The sequence below is a fragment of the Mizuhopecten yessoensis genome, unplaced genomic scaffold, assembly GCF_002113885.1.
Source record: "Mizuhopecten yessoensis strain PY_sf001 unplaced genomic scaffold, ASM211388v2 scaffold8051, whole genome shotgun sequence".
Taxonomy (NCBI): Eukaryota; Metazoa; Mollusca; class Bivalvia; order Pectinida; family Pectinidae; genus Mizuhopecten; species Mizuhopecten yessoensis.
Genome location: NW_018407354.1, coordinates 137255 through 157648, shown reverse-complemented (window position 1 = coordinate 157648; position 20394 = coordinate 137255). Strand labels below are relative to the sequence as shown.

At 36.5% G+C, this 20394-nt stretch overlaps 1 protein-coding gene across 1 annotated transcript in view; it reads left to right on the top strand.

Moving 5' to 3' along the window:
* Positions 1-1083: 1083 nt before the first annotated feature.
* Positions 1084-20394, top strand: part of LOC110454749 (ankyrin and armadillo repeat-containing protein-like) — a 31343-nt gene continuing 12032 nt past the window's right edge. Inside the window, exons 1-2 of the mRNA XM_021504433.1 lie at positions 1084-1245; positions 4278-5920. Of these exons, the coding sequence (XP_021360108.1) occupies positions 4336-5920 (1585 nt within the window). The 5' untranslated portion in view covers positions 1084-1245; positions 4278-4335. The remainder of the gene's footprint in view (positions 1246-4277; positions 5921-20394) is intronic.

Genomic DNA, 20394 nt, shown 5'->3' with positions numbered 1-20394 from the left:
TAACATTTTATGATGACCTTAAAAATTTATATGACAAAAAGTATTTCTATAGTGTGAATTCATTCCTATAATCCAAAACAGAAAGCATAGTCGTCGCACGCGCCATTTTTTAAAAACGTAATCAAAACACTGACATTTGAGTTTGAATTACGTGTTCTTGTGCTATTTGAACTTAGAAACTAATCATCTGTAGACAATAAATGGTGCAAGGATATCTATTCTAAGACGACATCATTGTTATAACTGATTTGTTGGAACATTTATTTATTTATTAGTATTTTTTTCAAAACGTGATCCGATTTGGGTACTGCCTCCTTACAGTCCACGACACGTGTCCATATCAAAAATGTACTCCAACCAGTTTTTCCTCCCGTAATGCAGTAAAAATACTCCCCTATATATTTTATCCCCAACAACACTTAAACCCTTTGCATCCCTTCTTCCTCCCCCATCCTCTTCTCCTCTATACACTTATATCTATATGTCAGTGCCGTTCAATCGCCGTTTTACAAAAAGGAGACGGATTAACATAAGTACGTTGTACTTGTTTTCGAATCCTATATGTTGATCATGTTTGTTTTACTGGAATAATATATCGATAATAAATAAAGTTTAAACTAAAATACACAAAATGTTTTGAATGTATTGTATGCAACTATGTACGTATAGTACTCTGAAAACGGGAGGTATTGATATGTAATTGTGGGCGAAGTCTAAATAATAAAACTCATTTGTTTTACTGGAGCGTGTCTTGAGAAAGTATTGTATTTAACATGTATTTCGCTATCTTTTACTGTTTTAACATGTAAGTAAAATATAGCTGTTAAAATCAAATAATGGCCGTCGTTTTAAAATATAGATATTTGCTAACTACAATCTCGACTTGGTCTAGCAAGTTAATTGCTAATATTTTATAATTTTGAACTCTGTAAGCCGAATAATTACAAATTAAATTTGATCTCTACACTTTTTTTAAAATGTCATTGGCGTAAGAATCGTACAGCTTTGTACGAGTGGCTGTCCCTGGTGAATTAAAAACCATATAGGTGTCGCTATACACAGCAGGTGCGCGCTTAGCAACCAATCAGCGAGGAGCTTGCTGGCCTCAATTTACCATCAGCGTAACGAACCATAGGTGTGCTTTGGGAACCTATTAATGTGTACTTCACCTATTGGACCCCGATAATGGCGATGGGGGACACACTTCGGACTCAACAGGTGTTTACTTTTCACAAACCGTCTACGGTAAGTGTCGACTGACCATCAACTTTATTGCATGCCATTTTCCAAACACACGTACTGCAGTGATTTTGTCGTCAACTTATCTCCCCTGTGTAACCATCGATTTGTGAAAAGTTTCACGGTGACAGGCTGTGTATTGGGATTAATCTCTGATCTAACACCGCTGTTCGGATGTCCACTATTTTGCATGTCCACTGGTTCTTTCCTTGACCAGACACGTTGCTGTCGTATGGGTCCAATAGATCTTATAAAACTTATACACCTGAATTTAGTTGCACCTGTACGTACATTACTTAGATTATTACGTACGTTTGCATAACACATTAAATATGTACGAATCCTCTGATGATATCGGAGACCATGTAATTAATATTGAATAATGATAATCAAATCAAGCGCTGACGTAGTTATTCAGTGTTGTCATGTATAATGTATTTAATTAAAAATATCTAAATTGACACTCTCAAAATGTGCTTTTAGTGATCTTTTTTTTTTGAATGTTCATCTTTCAAAAAGAAGTGCTTAAGTTACAACAAAAGTTTTCCTTTTACAAATTAACAGAAGAAATGATGAGAACATAAATTGACAGAAATCCATGCCTTGACTGTAATACTTGTAGTAGATTATCTTGACAGTGGTGTTATGTTATTTGAGATGACTATTAAGGGATTCTTTAATCTTAATTGAGTTGCACTGTCAGCTTTAAAGTCAAGATCCTGATGCTTTATATAACTATTTCAATGTGAAGTCATTTAATAAATTAAAGATAAAAACATTACCTGACAATTATTACAGACGCTTGAGGCATTTCTGTCAATATATTTATCAGTATCATTTTCCAATCATAGGTTTTTTAAAGGTAACTTTTGGAAATTTAGTACTTTTTGTTTGTTTCAGCATCATGTTGGCCTATATATGTCTCAAAATATGGCTGTTAAACAGGATTTACTTAAAGTATTTGCAGTTATAAATTGACAGTATCAAAATTGAGGAGTCTGAAGAATCTCCTTGACGAGATGAAAGTACTAAACACTCGTTGAGATTTTTTCTTTTTATATTATGCCTCAACATATGGATTTAATCCTAAAAGTCCAGAAAAATAAATTGCTTATGGTTTCAAAATGTTTTTTCATAGTCTGTGTTTATTGGATCATAAATCCTGACTTGAATAAAGCTGGTCTATAAACGGGTATAATATCTCTTGGGTCGGCAGTAAAACGTAGGTTTGACAGGGTAACTATAAGCAGATTTTTCTTTTATTGAATTTTAGAAAGTTAAAATGTATATAATAAACATATCAAAAGAAAATGACCTATTACATGGCATCAAATTTCTTTTACTCTGGAAACCATTTTTAAGATATTGATAAAATCATTATATAAACATCATCAGCAGAAAAAATCTCATTTTCAATTTTTCAAATGTTAATTAATTGGAAAACATCAGATGTCTAAACCAGTGTATATATTTATTTGAATAATTATTAAATTACCAGAAAAAAATAAAAACTTTAAAAGCATTTATTTTAATTGAAATCTAACAAAATAAGAAAAAGGGAAGCTGAAAATGAATCTATTTGATGTACCACACATGAACCCTCCAATATACACTATTTTGGGAAACATTTTCTGCCTTTTCAATCTTATTCTATGCCTAGAAATTTAGGGTTAAATAAATGACCAAATTTCCTAATGAAAGATTATTTGGTTAAAGATAATCCTTTATTAAGACATTACAAATGTCCTTTACATTTACACCATGTATTAAGCTGAAGACCAAGAGAAAATAATAAACTATATAAATTTGGTACTTAAGCTTTTTATTTTTAAAACCTATATGAAACAAAATAATGCTTGAAACGTCATAGCATAAATTGGCCTTCAGACACGAAAGGAACAGACATAATTGCACAAAATAATTTAAGTTTTTAATTAAATAAAATGAAACAAAAAAGAAAGAAAAAAGACAATAATTTTTGCCAGAACCTACCAATGACTTTTGTTAAAATTACTTTCAAACTTAATTCACTTATCACTCAGCAATACCACAATGACTACTTATTAAAAAAATTGACTGGTAGGGAAATATGTAAAGAAATACACATTATCTCTATATTTTGAAATGTTTCCTATGAATTGTCTCCCTTATAAAAGGAAAAAAGTTGTAAATGGCCGATGGACTAAAACCAAAATAGTTTACATTGGTTACTGCATTAATATGTCACTAGAAAGAAGAGTCTGCTTCTTACAACATATAAGATAAAGAAATTGCTTATTGTCCCTTTTGTCAGTGTTCCAGGTGAGGTCAAGTGTAATTGAGAAAACCTATTTTCTGTTATGACCTAGACCCTTTTGCACACATTAAAGTAAAACACGAAAACTGTAACTGTCGCTCTGGTATCAATATTTGATTGTCATTTCTCGTTCAAAGACCTTTTAACACATATTTGACATAAATATCTATTTTGTTTATCTCAATTTTAAATGTGTGGAAGTTCATTTTCTGATTTACATAAATGTTATTGATGTTTCATAAAAGTCAGGCTCCGGTGTAATTGGAAATGTTGCAGTCTGTTTCACCCTGTCAAACCCTCCATAAAAAGTAGGAGGACAATTTTATTCTCACAGTGCATGAATATTCATATACACAGTAAAATAAAGCATCAGTTTCACTTTGAAGTGCAGAACAAATATTTGGCTGTTAGCTTTTATAACCCGTGATCGAAGAACGAATGTTTGACAAATTGGGAAATAATCAAACATATTTGTGCATTCTTCTCTTTTACGGACACATAGCTTTTTACAGACCGTATCATGGAGATGAAGCAATGGAAAGTGAATATTTGGAATGAGAATAAGCAGATAATTTCACAGCTGATATTAACAACACTATACATGTATAATTAGCCATTTCAAGTTCTGCAGCTCTTTCAATGTGCCCAGAGGTTCCTATAAACATATTAATCAAAATGAAACGTTTGTTTAAGGAATTGAATAAATATTAATTTTCCTAATAAATTTCTTTCATTATTTCAGATGTGAGGAGATTCCAAGCTGAAGTTTATTTTTGGAGGTTACATAAAACAAAACCAAAATGGCGGACGAGTTTGATGCAGCTGGTTGGGCGCAAATACATCATGCCGCTCAACGAGGCTTCACCAAGTCCATTACCTTCTTCCTGTCGGACGACGAAAGTCTTATGGAGCTGGAAACGACCGATGAGTTGCACCTCACCCCCTTCCTGTGCGCGGTAGATGGAGGCAAGGAGGACTCCATCAAACTGTTAATGGAACAGGGGGCCAACGTGGAGGCATTGAGTGCCCTGAACCACGGGGCTGTGGAAATCTGTGCCAACAAATTCTACATTGAACTCCTGGAATACTTTATCAACCTTGATGACCCACGGATACCGGTGTGGAAACATCTTCTGCGATATGTGTCATCGGAGTCGGATGAAGAAGCGGAATCTGCTGGGAAATGTCTGCGAACTTTGACCCAGGGAAGTGAGGAAAGCGGCATAAACTCGAACTGGGAGCAACTGTACAACAATGGTGGCATACCCACCATTGTCAAGGTTGCCAAGGGAACCAGTATTGCTGACGAATCAAAGATTCCAGCATTTCAGACTCTTCTAAATGTTATTGAAAAGCATGAAGTGAAGGAACAGGTTATCAGCTCGGGAGGTGTCCCTACTTTTATCAAATTGTTAAAATCAACATGCAATCATGTTATTCAACTTTCTGCTGAAATTCTGAAAGAAATGGCTACTGAGAAGCAATACGCTGAAGTGGAGTCACAGAACAATGCCATTCAGACTCTGGTCAAAGTGATGCAGACCGTTCGTGACGAAGAGGTACTCGTCCAGGTGCTGGAATGTCTAGGAAACATTGCAGAGGCCAGCTCAAAATTAAAATCTCAGGTCGGAACCTGTCCAGGGTGTATTTCAACTATTGTGGGTTTATTTGAGAACCAAAAAGACAGAAATCTTCTTCATTCGCTCGCACGAGTTGTGGGTAAAATAGCGGATAAAGATGAGGTAAATCAGAACAGCTTCATTGAAAATGGAGTCACCCCTCATATCGTGGTTCTCACGGCGACACGGAACCGTGACATTCAAGTTTCTGCTGTAGAGGCCATCAGTAGAGTAGCAGATAACAACAAAAAGACACAAAAAGCTATTCTAGCCGATAACGTACAGGAACATTTACTTCGGCTCCTCAAGAATACAAGGGCAAAAATAGTGTTAGAAAAAACAGCCCTAGCTTTGTGGTCGCTCGCTGGTTCAGACTTTGACATTAGACGTTATATGGCAGAACGAATGGAAGTCAATCTAATGATCGAATTTGTTAACTCTATGTCTGAAAATTTACAGTATATTGGGGCAGAGGGACTAAGTGTCTTGGCACAGGGTCCTCTGACTTACCAGTCCGAGATCGCCCGGCTCAATGGTATTGCTCCGCTGGGCCGGCTCATCCAGAGCAACCAAGAGTACATCATCTTGAGTGTGGTACAGTCTATACGCCACCTGTGTGTTGGAGTGGCTTACGTCCCCCACAAACCCAATCAAAACACCATCATTCAGTTCCGTGGAATAAAGTACCTCGTGGCCCTCATGGTGCACTCAGAGAATGAGAATATTCAGGTGGAGTCGGCTCTCACCCTTGGCTGTGTCTCCATGTGTAAGTATCGAATAGTTACAAAAAAGGCCATACTGGTACTTAGGAAATTTTTGATTATATGGTCCCCAGCCCCTGTGGGGCTGGGCCTAAAAGGGTAAAATTGACTAAAATTTCAAAAATCTTTTTCTCAAGACCCAGATATGGTAGAATCAAATACTCTTCATAGATGGAAGGGTTTTAAGGTGCTTTACCAAAATTATGAATTTCATGACCCTGGGGTCTCACGTTTCCCCCTGGGGAGGGGGTAAACATTACTATAGTTTATATAGGGAATTAAAATTTTGGACCAACATTTGTTTCATTTCCATTGGAAATAATTCAAACTTGGTTAGCATTATCAGTATAGGATAGCAGTTTGATGATATGCATATATCAGCCCTGACTGACCCCAGGGGCTGATGGGTGGGGCCAAAAAGGGTTGAATTGACTGAAATTTAAAAAATCTTCTTCTCAAGACCCAGATATGGTAGAATCAAATACTTTTCATAGATGGAAGGGTCTTAAGGTGCTTTACCAAAATTCAGCTGACTGACAGAACCACTATTTGTACATAGTACATATACTACCCAGATCTGTCACACTACTTTTGCATTACATGTAGTTCAAGTTACCTTTGTTACAAAATTATTTCTTTTTCATTTGGCAACATCGATAACATCAGTTTTTACATAAATCAGGTGACCGTTAAGGTCCATGGGCCTCTTATTAACTTTTGCCTTATCTGTAATGTTACCGGCCTCAATCACAGTATCTTAACTCAGAATGTAAATTAGCCAAATGGAAAAAAATGTGTTTGGGGTTACCTACGACCCTAATTACTATAATTGCAGACCCTCAAAATACTATGTCCTACGTACTTCAAGACAGTATTTTACAAAATGNTGTGGAGGGGGGAGGGGAGGGGATTTACTGGAATCTGGTTGTAGTCTATCCATGTGTCTGACATATAAACAGACAATGTTTTGTCCAGACAAGTTTTGTTACAGTAAACGGTTGGACCGGTCGGACCAGAGTTGTCTGTTTATTAAATAAGGTCGGACCTAGTAATCTGATGCTGCTTTCAGGCGAGCCTTGACAAAGCCATGCAAGGCCTGCATAAACATTTGCAGGTCCGCCAGGGTTTATATCCGAAATTGTTGCATTTTAAAACGGACAAACCGGTTGTTCCGCATAAATGATTTCATGCAAGTCCGCTGATATATCTGCGATTACAGGTAGAATTTTCATGGCCTTTTTAATGGGATATTCTGATATCCTTACATATATTTTTTCGGAGTACTTTTACTCACCTTCACAACCAATATTTGGGAAACTGGGCACACATCATCATGCATTCCTTACATAGTTGCGTGCTAGAGATTGCACTTTAATTAGTTCTGCACTCGTTGATTTCCATTACTGTGACAGCATTTATAAAATTACCTCTTGATCTTTAATCCATTAAGTAAAAATTGATGTGAACTGTTAAGTTTGTTTTCCTCGAGTGAGGGCACAAGGTAGTTATTTAGCCTGTGGCTTGCAATTCTAGTTTTTTTCTTGGTTTAACCCTCCAGAACAGATATATATATATGTGTGCATTTCTTTGCCTTGACGTCAGTTTTCAGTAGGTTTTCAATAGTATTGGTGCTAAATAATCAACAGACATGCAGACAATTAACCAGAGTCACCATGGCCATAAACCAGAGAACGGTATATAATTATACATGTAATTACCTAAGTTTCTGTGACCAATCATATATCAGGCAGCTGGTCATCTAAATGCCCATAGTAAAAAGGTATACTTGTGTTAGAACGGTTCACTGGTATATATATATGGTGGACATCGGGGTGATTTGATATTAATTTTCAATATATATGCAGGAAAACTGTGTAATAAAATGGAAACAGCAATAGAAGACCATTGTCATGTATTATTCTTACCTGACAGTTTTTTTCATGTCTGTGTTTTTCGGGCTGATAATTGGCACCATTCTCAATCAGGATTTTGACATTTTTCTCTTCTCTCCCAAATTTGATAAAGAAAAAAATGCAAAAGTCTAAGAGCTGAGAAAAGATATTTTTCGTTTAATATTTTCTGAAAGAAGAATACCACTAATGAACAACTAGTTTAGATGATGTTTTGATAATTGAAACCATTGATCCATTATTGTGACCCTGAAAATTCCTTACCATTCACGTTGGGCTGGTATAAGTTTTCAAGTGCTGGCAATATATTTATCAAATATCAATATCAATAAGTGTTTTTTCATTCTCCAGCTAGTGACTAAAATTCTCATCTCGATTTTGGCTCAGGAACATTTTACTTCGACCTTAGATTTAATGACTTCAGATCTATAATTCGGCTCAACTGGAGTTTATTTCAAACTGAAATTTGTCTCACCTACGTTTTCTTTCGGTGAAATTTACTTCCTTAGTCTCAGCTAGAATTTGGCCCACACAAGGACGTTCTCTGGTTCCTGACTAGAATTTGGCTCTTATGAAAACACATTTCCTTACCTGGTAATTTATAAATAAACTCTTACAAGTTTTTATAATTGTTTATTATAGAATTTCAGTAAGGTTTTGTGTTAAAATCAAAGAGTGTTTTTGGTGCTATTATTTCATTGTAAGTGTACGGCCCACTGCTTACCGCCCCACGAGGATTTAATACTCTGCCTCATTATCACTATTATTGTTATAATTAGCCATTGACGGTTCTTTGAAAACAATTCCTTTGATCCTTGTTAACATTTAAAATTATTTGTTTCCCGTCTCCCAGGGTTTGTAACTAACTATTTCAGCACACTAGGAAAGTAATCCAAGTGAAACTAAATTTCACTAGTGAAATCAGCCACCCACTGCCAGAACTTAAGCCATTATCATCAAAATTACATGAATGAACATCTGATCAACTGAAATTGACAACAAATATGTACAGTGAAGGACAACCAAGCCCTGATCCACATATGGGACTGTAAGGATTTCTATCAGACACCATATTGTTTAATGATTAAGATATATGTATTGTAGTTTACATAGAGGCAAAACAAAAATCTGCTTGTAAAAAATTTCAAGTGAGGGATATCTTTACTATCATATAGTTTTCAATTTAACTGACATTCACCCCTTAAGACATTTGAACTCTTCCAATTCAAAGGTTTGAATAGTTCATTATGAAATTTCAGGGGTGAATGAATTTAATTACATGCATTTTACAGGTAGATACAATTTGTATGTGTAAGTTTTGAAGGCAAGTGTCTCCCATCCTGATTTGGTATGGTGTTTGAGGTCCGGGGTTGGATCCCCCACCCTGCTTTGGTACGGAGTTTGAGGTCCGGGGTTGGATCCCCCACCCTGCTTTGGTACGGTGTTTGAGGTCCAGGGTTGGATCCCCCACCCTGATTTGGTACTGTGTTTGAGGTCCGGGGTTGGATCCCCCATCCTGATTTGGTATGGTGTTTGAGGTCCGGGGTTGGATCCCCCACCCTGATTTAGTACAGTGTTTGAGGTCTGGGGTTGGATCCCCCACCCTGATTTGGTACGGAGTTTGAGGTCCGGGGTTGGATCCCCCACCCTGATTTAGTACAGTGTTTGAGGTCTGGGGTTGGATCCCCCACCCTGATTTGGTTGGGGGTTTGAGGTCTGGGGTTGGATCCCCCACCCTGATTTGGTACGGTGTTTGAGGTCCAGGGTTGGATCCCCCACCCTGATTTGGTACTGTGTTTGAGGTCCGGGGTTGGATCCCCCATCCTGATTTGGTACGGTGTTTGAGGTCCGGGGTTGGATCTCCCACCCTGATTTGGTACGGTGTTTGAGGTCCGGGGTTGGATACCCCACCCTGATTTGGTACGGTGTTTGAGGTCCGGGGTTGGATACCCCACCCTGATTTGGTACGGTGTTTGAGGTCCGGGTTTGGATCCCCCACCCTGATTTGGTACGGTGTTTGAGGTCCGGGTTTGGATCCCCCACCCTGATTTGGTACGGTGTTTGAGGTCCGGGGTTGGATACCCCACCCTGATTTGGTACGGTGTTTGAGGTCCGGGTTTGGATCCCCCACCCTGATTTGGTACGGTGTTTGAGGTCCAGGGTTGGTTCCCCCACCCTGATTTGGTACGGTGTTTGAGGTCCAGGGTTGGTTCCCCCACCCTGATTTGGTACGGTGTTTGAGGTCCGGGTTTGGATCCCCCACCCTGATTTGGTACGGTGTTTGAGGTCCAGGGTTGGTTCCCCCACCCTGATTTGGTACGGTGTTTGAGGTCCAGGGTTGGTTCCCCCACCCTGATTTGGTACGGTGTTTGAGGTCCAGGGTTGGATCCCCCACCCTGATTTGGTTGGGTGTTTGAGGTCCAGGGTTGGATCCCCCACCCTGATTTGGTTGGGTGTTTGAGGTCTGGGGTTGGATCCCCCGCCCTGATTTGGTACGGTGTTTGAGGTCCGGGGTTGGATACCCCACCCTGATTTGGTACGGTGTTTGAGGTCCAGGGTTGGATCCCCCACCCTGATTTGGTACGGAGTTTGAGGTCCAGGGTTGGATCCCCCACCCTGATTTGGTTGGGTGTTTGAGGTCTGGGGTTGGATCCCCCCCCCTGATTTGGTACGGTGTTTGAGGTCCGGGTTTGGATCCCCCACCCTGATTTGGTACGGTGTTTGAGGTCCAGGGTTGGATCCCCCACCCTGATTTGGTTGGGTGTTTGAGGTCTGGGGTTGGATCCCCCACCCTGATTTGGTACGGAGTTTGAGGTCCGGGGTTGGATCCCCCACCCTGCTTTGGTACGGTGTTTGAGGTCCAGGGTTGGATCCCCCACCCTGATTTGGTACAGTGTTTGAGGTCCGGGTTTGGATCCCCCACCCTGATTTGGTACGGTGTTTGAGGTCCGGGGTTGGATTTCCACGTTTTCGGCCACTAGCATCACCAATGAGTCCTAGGACGAACCAACTTTATAATGCAGTGAACCTCATTATTGGCACACTGTTTCTACTACATGTACCAACTTTAAAGTTGCAATCACGATTGTGTGTTGCGTTTATCTTTGAGAGATGGGATATTTTTGTTTTTGAAAACTACATTTGTACCATGTTCCCTTGAAATGATTGATCACCAGTTGTAATAGTCAACAGAATATACATATGGCTGAGCAAACTCACCTAGACAAACACATGTTGGCCTATAAGCTTCCATATCCTTAATCTTAAACACAGTGTAATTAATGCAAATGCTTTCGACAAACCTATCATCCATTAATTTAGGTTCTGAGTATGTTGGTAAATTCAGATAAAAATTGATGATGTCATAGTCTTGCATTGATCATAATAATTTCATGTATCATGACATTGGCCCTAAATGACTTCAAATTTTATGGTCGCCATGTTTCTGTGATATGATGGTCAATGGTTTTGATTTTTTCAATAGTGTCTTGTTGTCACTACCCGAGTTCTAGGTGTGAGGACGTGACAATACCTGGCTTTGACCTAGATTTACATGGCGGGTATCATCTACATGTATGAAGCAGAAGACACTTACCCTTCTGGAACACCTGGTCTTATTTTCATTTCATTTTTTCAAGGATCTCCAATTGTAAAATCCTTCCTTTGTTTATATTTTGCCGTATTTTCCTTAACTTTGAGTTTGTTTTATGATTTTGTTGACACTTCCGTGTTCTTTTGTTGTTTATTGACCATAAAACAACAAATTCATAAACATCTCAGTCTCAGTTTAAATCTCCAAGAAATTTATTAGACCATTTAAGGAAGACTCCAAGTGTTGATGTAATGGTAGCTTTGGTAATCCTTTGTGTGATGTTTATAAGGTGGGCTGTGGCGCAGATGGTTGTGGTGGGGCGTTTTAGGTTATTATAAATGTGTTGTGATCAAAAGTTGATAGAATCTTATATGTATAGTTAAAAGTGATTTCCTCCTGTGTTTGCAGAGGAGTGCAGGTTTTCAGACTATTTCATTAAGTTTGTATACACAACATGTCAATACACAACAATAGCAACGGCCTGTAACACTGTCATTGTGTAAGGACGGGAAAATAAAGTGAACCTGTTCAATGTTTAATACGCCTCTTCTAACGAAACTTTCTCAACAAAGGTCAATATTTGTATTGGGTGTTCTTGGGTTCGCAATCTGACACCAGGGGGGCACAAGTCATAATATTTACATTAAGGTTTAAACGATTATCCCAATTCTCTGCTTTCAGGTGAAATAGAGTATTCCAAAATATTTTGAGAAAGATTATTTGTGGAGGGTGATTAGATAGAAATGTTCTATGTGATAAGATTAACTTATCGCGTAGCTTGGTAAAGGGACTGTATTGTCATTTACATCACAGTAATTTACTTTGGAGATTTCAAAGGGGATCTCAATCAGTCATGTATTGCATGGTGATTCAGGGTATAATATATTTACCATTTAAAAGTTGTTTTGGTCTCCTTTAAATATGAATGATTTTTTTTTTTTTTTTTTTTTTAAATTACCAGTCTAGCATGTGTCGCAGCTCTGTAACACAGGTCTCCAAGGTTCCCAATAAACATAGTAAATAATTTATCGGCATGTTTTTAGAAATTCCATTTTGTTTTTAAATAGATTCTAAATTTCTTGGTTCGGCATGAATTCAGTCCTTTTTTCACTTAAAACTGTGTCCATATATTTACAATATACATGTATTAACTCATTCACCCCTGCAATTTCCTAATGAACTATTCCAACATCAGAATTGGAAGAGTTCAAATGTGTCTTCAGGGGTGAATGAGTTAACATATTCCACTGTGATTCCTATATCAATACTTGTAGAAGAAATTGCATTTATAGAGCTATGAACAAATTTGATCAGTGTCACCATGATGTTTCTTGACCTCACCTCAAATGACATGGGACCATCATAGAAAGCAAACATTTTGGTGATGTTATAAGGCTGTTCCAGGAATATCAACTCAGAATCACAAATATTGTGGAATTTTATATCAATTCAAGAAAACCAAAAATGTAGAATGTACAAACTGACATTGAGCAGACTTTATTTAACATTCATGTCAGTATGAATGCATTTATGTAGTTAAGTACATGAAACTCTAGCAAGCTTTATGCAATGTGAATGTAAAAATTAACATTCCAGTATTTTTTTTTTTTTTAAATCTATGTAATCCCCTAATTAATTTAATAGGATTTAATATGATACATGATTGCTAAATTGCCTCTATGCATGTCCATATCATATTTTTTTTTATTATAATTTAATTAAAAATTTAAAAATCCCTCGTTGGTAGGTTTGTTGCTAAAGCTAGGTGATTAAATTTCCGTTAAAGGTATTTCCAATGATTGTCCTAACTAATTTCAAGTCTCTAATTGTTAATTGTATTCTGTATGACGGGCTACAACAATATATTAATATATATATTTGGCTGTTATCTCAAATGTTTGAAACTAAATCTAAATGAAAAATAATAAATGTACTAGCCATGTATACGGTTTGGTATTTCTGATGTGTGTTTACTTGTGTCTAACAGAACTGTCACAACCCTACATTGTTATTTATAGCGTATAATCATGTGACATTAATTGTCTGAACACTTGAGAACAGAAATAGGAGGAATTTAAATGTTTAACATATAAAGTTATAAATGGTAACTTTATACCCAGTTTAAGTGATCACTGACTATATCATAATGTGCCAGTCCTGACTGAATATATTGCTAAATTGCTCTCAAACCTTTTAAACCTTTCATTGGGAAGAAATTAAGCCTTAGCAAAATGGCACCCATACTCTTATTGATTCTTATATTAGACAAAATATTAGAATGATTAAGATTCCATCTATGTAGTAAATTATCTTTAATTAGAGCAAAAGGCAAAATGTAGAAATTTTTCAAATAATATTACTGTAATTTTAATAGCATGAGAGCTAGCTGGCCAGTGCTATCATATCCTACAGACATTTTCTAGTGCTAAAGGTATATATACATATATGGAGTTTAAAATGTTTAAATAAGAACTAACTAGGGTGCATTAAAGAAGAATATTTAAGTTGAGAACAATTTATCAGAATTATAGAAAATTATAACCAAGATCAAGCACGGGGGAAAATCTGGTATTTTGCCTTGTAACAATTTGATAGTACAGATTTTGGTATCCCAACAGACTGACATAGCTAACTTATAATGTCACACACACTATCATTATATCGGGGAACTTTCCATTTTGTATTGTATTTGTGAGTACAGTAACTTATTTAGTCACTAGAACGTGTACATGTGTTATTTAAGTACTCATTTGTGTCGAAATAAAGATCCAATTGCTTGACAAATTTATGCAAAACATACCTATCATGAGAATTTATCTAGTGCAATAGTTTTTGTGCCAAGTGTACGAAGCACTCGCTGATTAAAACAGACTATGGTCGTGGTCTTGCAAAATAAAAATCCATACTTGGTCTACCTGTAAATGTAAACCCAGCATTTAATTTACCGCACGCTGAGTTGATCCAGTGTATGTTGTCCAATAAACACAAGACCTGCCAAATTTTGATGTTTCACGCCTGGTATTGAAAATTAAATGTCATTAAATTTATTGATACAAATCGAGCAATTATATCGAACTGTTTATATTTTTAAAGGACATATACCCACGTACACGTGGCACATTAGTGGGATTTAAAACTTAAAGACAATACAATTTACGATCCTGTTTATAGTTTATTGTCTTACGAAGTGTGACCATTACCACAAGGCCGACTTACACAGACGTCACTAAACACATACGGTATATATTTAGCAATATCAAATTAGACATTTGAATGAAAGACGGAACAACAGTGATATTTAAAATCCTTTTTTTTTATGAGAACCAAACATTCAATGCGTGTATTTATATAGTTCATTATCAGATTTATAACGTCCAATTACATGCTTGATTTGATAATAGATTTAACCATTGATAGAAATTGTTTGTCTTGGTTGGAGCAAACGTAATGATATAATAAGGTTATATTTTAATTCATGACACGGTGTAAACAGTTTAGGCCAAACAAATTATGTTTGTTGTTAGGCATGACTGAAAAGAATAGGGAAGCATGCAGTTAAGGATTTCTTTTTATTAAAAAAAAATTGCTGGGGTGGCGGGCTAATTTAAGAAGAATCACCAATCATACTTATTCTAACCAATTGTATATATTTGCATTATATTTTTAGGTCTTTTGAATACCTTTAAATAATAATATGGGATTTAAATTTGGTCTTGATAACTGCATGCCTATGAAATAGAGAGGTGTCGTAAAGATACTTGCAAAAAAATACAGTCAAAGTTTACATAGACAATTTTTTATTAAGCTTTATATTTTTATTTACCTAAAAATATTCTCATGTTGCAAAGTCCAGTTAAATGCTGAAATTCAAAACAAATTTCTTGTATCTTTGAATTTGGATATCTTCCATGGAAAAAAAGTAAACAGTGGAAACCATATTTACGTAATAAAGCTTACCTTGAAAACGTCATTGACGTGCTTAATTTGGCAAAAGGAAAATTTATATCTGTAAAATTTGTGTTAATCATTGTGTTGTGATAATGGTCCAAAAATCAACAGTCATGCTAATAAAAAAGAACTTTAAAAAAACCCACACAAAAAACATCACTAAATGATTGTGTTGTCGCTATCTTGTACATAGTTACAGGGAACACATGAAATTTCACAAGACATTTCTCGTTTTCTTGCTCTCGTTGAGCTGTCACACAAAAGCAAAAATAATTTTCACAAAGATCACATTGAAAATATCCTGTAAGTAAAAATTATATGCATTCAATTAACTTATGTCTACAAGAATAACAGACTGCAAAATCAGTGGGACAGATTTTGTAAGTAACCCCCATACAAAGTGTATAAAGTCCTTCAACAGGAAATGGAAGCTTTTGTGTGTATTCACTGTATACATTATGAAAATTGAACCTAATTATTATAAAGTCTATATTCCCAGTATCGTGTTCTGAGTTTTTATATGTTTCAAAAAGAACGAAATTTAAATACCAGTATAAAAAGATAAGTGCCTTCTCCCCGCTGACACTACTAGAGAGAAATTAATTATTTCCACAGCAATGTTTATTCAATTTGAATAAGATCGTTAAGTTGTATATTTTCAAAAGGGAATGATCAAATCTAGACTAAAGTTCAAGCTGTGTGTGTGTGTTGACTTTAGAAAAAAAGATTTGTTTGTATAAATAATCCTGTCAAAATTGATAAATCCCATCCCTTGAGATACAACAGCCCAACTCGTTAATACATTGTTAGGTTGATTTTATAGAGATTTTATTTTTATTCCTTAAAAATATACAGACATTTTTTAATTTCTTGTTCAGATGTAGTCATATTGAATCCAAAAGATATACATTTTTGTTTTCATTTTAATCATAAGTTGAAAGATTATTAAAAAAAGGCTACATGGATAATCAGTCAGAAGTTGACCAGACTTTTATTGTGTTAGATTGGTTAACAATGAACTGCAGTGGTGAATTCACTGATCGAGGTTTGATATTTATTACTTCAAGTCCAGACCACTTGTTCACAGCGGGTCCCTAATCCCCGCGGCATGTGTATTAGGTAGCCGTGTGTAATAGGTAGCCATGTGTAATAGGTAGCCATGTGTTTTGGGTAGCCATGTGTAATAGGTAGCCATGTGTAATAGGTAGCCATGCGTTTTAGGTAGCCATGTATAATAGGTAGCCATGTGTAATAGGTAGTCATGTGTTTTAGGTAGCCATGTGTTTTAGGTAGCCATGTGTAATAGGTAGCCCTAATCCCTGCGGCATGTGTTTTAGGTAGCCATGTGTAATAGGTATTCATGTGTTTTAGGTAGCCATGTATAATAGGTAGCCATGTGTAATAGGTAGCCATGTGTAATAGCTATAGGTAGCGATGTGTTTTAGGTAGCCATGTGGTTTGGTAGCCATGTGTAATTGGTAGCCCTAATCCCCGCAGCATGTGTTTTAGGTAGCCATGTGTAATAGCGAGCCATGTGTAATAGGTAGCCATGTGTTTTAGGTAGCCATGTGTAATACTGAGCCATGTGTAATAGGTAGCCATGTGTTTTAGGTAGCCATGTGTAATAGGTAGCCATGTGTAATAGGTAGCCATGTGTAATAGCTATAGGTAGCGATGTGTTTTAGGTAGCCATGTGGTTTGGTAGCCATGTGTAATTGGTAGCCCTAATCCCCGCAGCATGTGTTTTAGGTAGCCATGTGTAATAGCGAGCCATGTGTAATAGGTAGCCATGTGTTTTAGGTAGCCATGTGTAATAGGTAGCCATGTGTAATAGGTAGCCATGTGTAATAGGTAGCCATGTGTAATAGCTATAGGTAGCGATGTGTTTTAGGTAGCCATGTGGTTTGGTAGCCATGTGTAATTGGTAGCCCTAATCCCCGCAGCATGTGTTTTAGGTAGCCATGTGTAATAGCGAGCCATGTGTAATAGGTAGCCATGTGTTTTAGGTAGCCATGTGTAATAGGTAGCCATGTGTAATAGGTAGCCATGTGTAATAGGTAGCCATGTGTAATAGGTAGCCATGTGTAATAGGTAGCCATGTGTAATAGGTAGCCATGTGTAATAGGTAGCCATGTGTAATAGGTAGCCATGTGTAATAGGTAGCCATGTGTAATAGGTAGCCATGTGTAATAGGTAGCCATGTGTAATAGGTAGCCATGTGTAATAGGTAGCCATGTGTTTTAGGTAGCCATGTGTAATAGGTAGCCATGTGTTTGATGCGGATTAGTTCTGAAATGGTCTATAACCTTTACTACTATGTTCATACAGTCATAACCACTCAGGAATTACAGGAAATAGCGCAGATTTGTTTTGAAATGATCCATACCATGTATCTTACCCTGCAATTAGTGGTGGCTTTATAATTTCCACTCATTGAACCAACTCACTGACAACCGAAAGTGAATCATTTGCGCACAACAGACCAAATATTACTAAAACAACATTGTCATTGAAATATTAGAAAACATTACTTTATACTCAAAGAATAATTGATATCTAGAATAGTCTCCCACAAGATGTTATTTCATCTCGTAACGTATTTGACTTTGAGAAAAACTTCAACAAATTCTGGAATTATCTTGAGTTGAAGTACAATCATACCGTCGTTTATATAGGCTTATGTTATGTTTACCAAATTATATTGATGTGGATACAGCTCTAGGCAGCAATGCCTGCGTCCACTAATATCCTATTAAATCCTTTTAAAAATATTTCTGTCTCTGAAAATGGTCATGGAGTTGATATGAAATTTTCATGCAAAATAAGCGGACATTATTTTGAATTTATGAGCTTGTGCCGTTTTCTTTCATTTGCAAAGTAGTGATCTCCCCTTAATATCGCTTTGGATTTATAACTGTAGCATACATGTAGTGTAGCCAGACCACTTCTGTTGACTAGGTATCTCAGTCGAGTAAAGCAATAGCATTAACAATCTAAATTATTATTCCTCATCGATTCTCCCTCACGCGATCCTTTTTCCCTGTCGAGTATCCCTCTCGGAACCCCTCGCACATTATCGGATGAGTTGTCTCTCTTTGTTACACCTCCCAACAGCTGAAGAACTCGAAGGGCTATAATTGTTGTTCAATTTGATGTAAAATCAAAACATTGACAGTGATAGGTTTTGTAGTATATATATATGCTACCAGACCTAATGAAATAAGGGCGAACAGGTCTGTCAGTCACAACAGTGACAACACAGGGGCTTGTTACATTGCCCAATGTTGATGTATTTTTGTTATATGTGTTACATAACACAGACTCCACAGATGGAATTTCGGAATAATAAAACAGTTATTGCCCTGGTGTGAAGGAGACCTGAAGATTTGTTCCCCCTTAACAAATCATGTTTCCCTTGGGCTTCGCCCTCGGGAAACATGATTTATCTCGGGGAAACAACTCCTCAGGTCTCCCTCACACCAGGGCAATAAGTATATAGTCGAGGGTTCGTATCGAGTTCTGAGCCCGATGAGCTTTTACACTGGCCAGAAAACTGTTGTTGTTTATTTTTTCTTTATTTTATTTTCACAAAAGTTCCGCAAGGTACCTCTCCTTGTCAGAAATGATTAATCTTAAATGCTGTAGTCATGTTGGAGAAATGCTGTAATTTACAGTTTTGGCATCTGGTGGTTACAGGCATTCTTAAAAGTGTTTTTTTTTTACACTTAAAGACAATTATGACATAAAGATAAATTCATAGACACTTAAAACAGAAAATTGTAGCAAAACAAATATTTAAAGCTACAAGGTAAAAGTGAAAAAAACATGGGACTACCCGATTCTGGTAGCTTGCCAGTGTTCCATCTTATATAATTAATTCTAATCAAGTGAAGCATCACCGACCCAGTCAGCATTTTAGGTGCCTGAGTGCAAATTGAGCAGGCTTTGTGTGTGTCCTCAGATCTGTCGTCTTTATGTCACTTTCTCTATTTGCATATAAGACGATTTGTGTCGGTCTGTCTGGTATCTTTTGGAATCTCATCAATAATGTACAAAACAGGGATTATTTTCAGGAAATTTAATATTTTTCAGGAGCTTGACTTTAGTTGATAATGAAGAAAAATGTGGTGTAGGGAGTTTCACACTGTCTCTACAGCAAAACTTGAAACATGTTAAGTAGGAATGTTGCTTTAACCCCTGAAATTTCATAATGAACTATTCCATCCTTTGAATTGGAAGATTTCAAATGTGTCTTCAGGGGTGAACAAGTTCATAATTGTCAGAAGTTGACTGCTATCGTATCTATACTCTGACGTGTTACCTGACCTGATCAGGACATTGAGGCCGGGAGGTGAAAACCTTTACGATTTATTGAGCTGTATACAGTAGCTGTCAGTACAGTATTACTGATGGTATATTGAACATATTTTATAGTCGGATTTGTAAGCTAGCATTGACATATGAAATGAAACATGGTAAAATTTTCCGCTCCACAGGATAATGTCCAATAGTTTATGGTGTAGGAGTCGGCATAAAATCAATATTCAGGCATGCATGGTTCCTTTTCAATATCTGTTTCAATTTCATAATGTTAACAGATACACAAAGAGTGAAATATTATAATATTATCAATAATAGTGTTTTTTTGTTTGCTTTTTTTTCAAATGTTACTTGAGCATAATTCACAATCACAATATAATTTGTACATGATTATTAACTAAACTACAATTGTTATAAAATATCATTTTTATTTACAACAGAATCCAGTTGATGAATCTTGTTCAAACTTCTATATAAGACTTTCTCAAATATTTTACAAATAATATTGATTTTTTGTGGGAAGGAGAAACAAAAGCAGTAGTGGATATAATACTGATATTAACAGGTAACCAGGCCACACTAGTCGATCATTAAAGTTAAACTGTTGGCACTATTTCAAATGTTTGAATTACAGGTGACCAGGCAACACTTGATGTTAAAGTTTTTAATTTTTATGATGTTAAAGTTTAATTGTTAATGGGATGGTCAG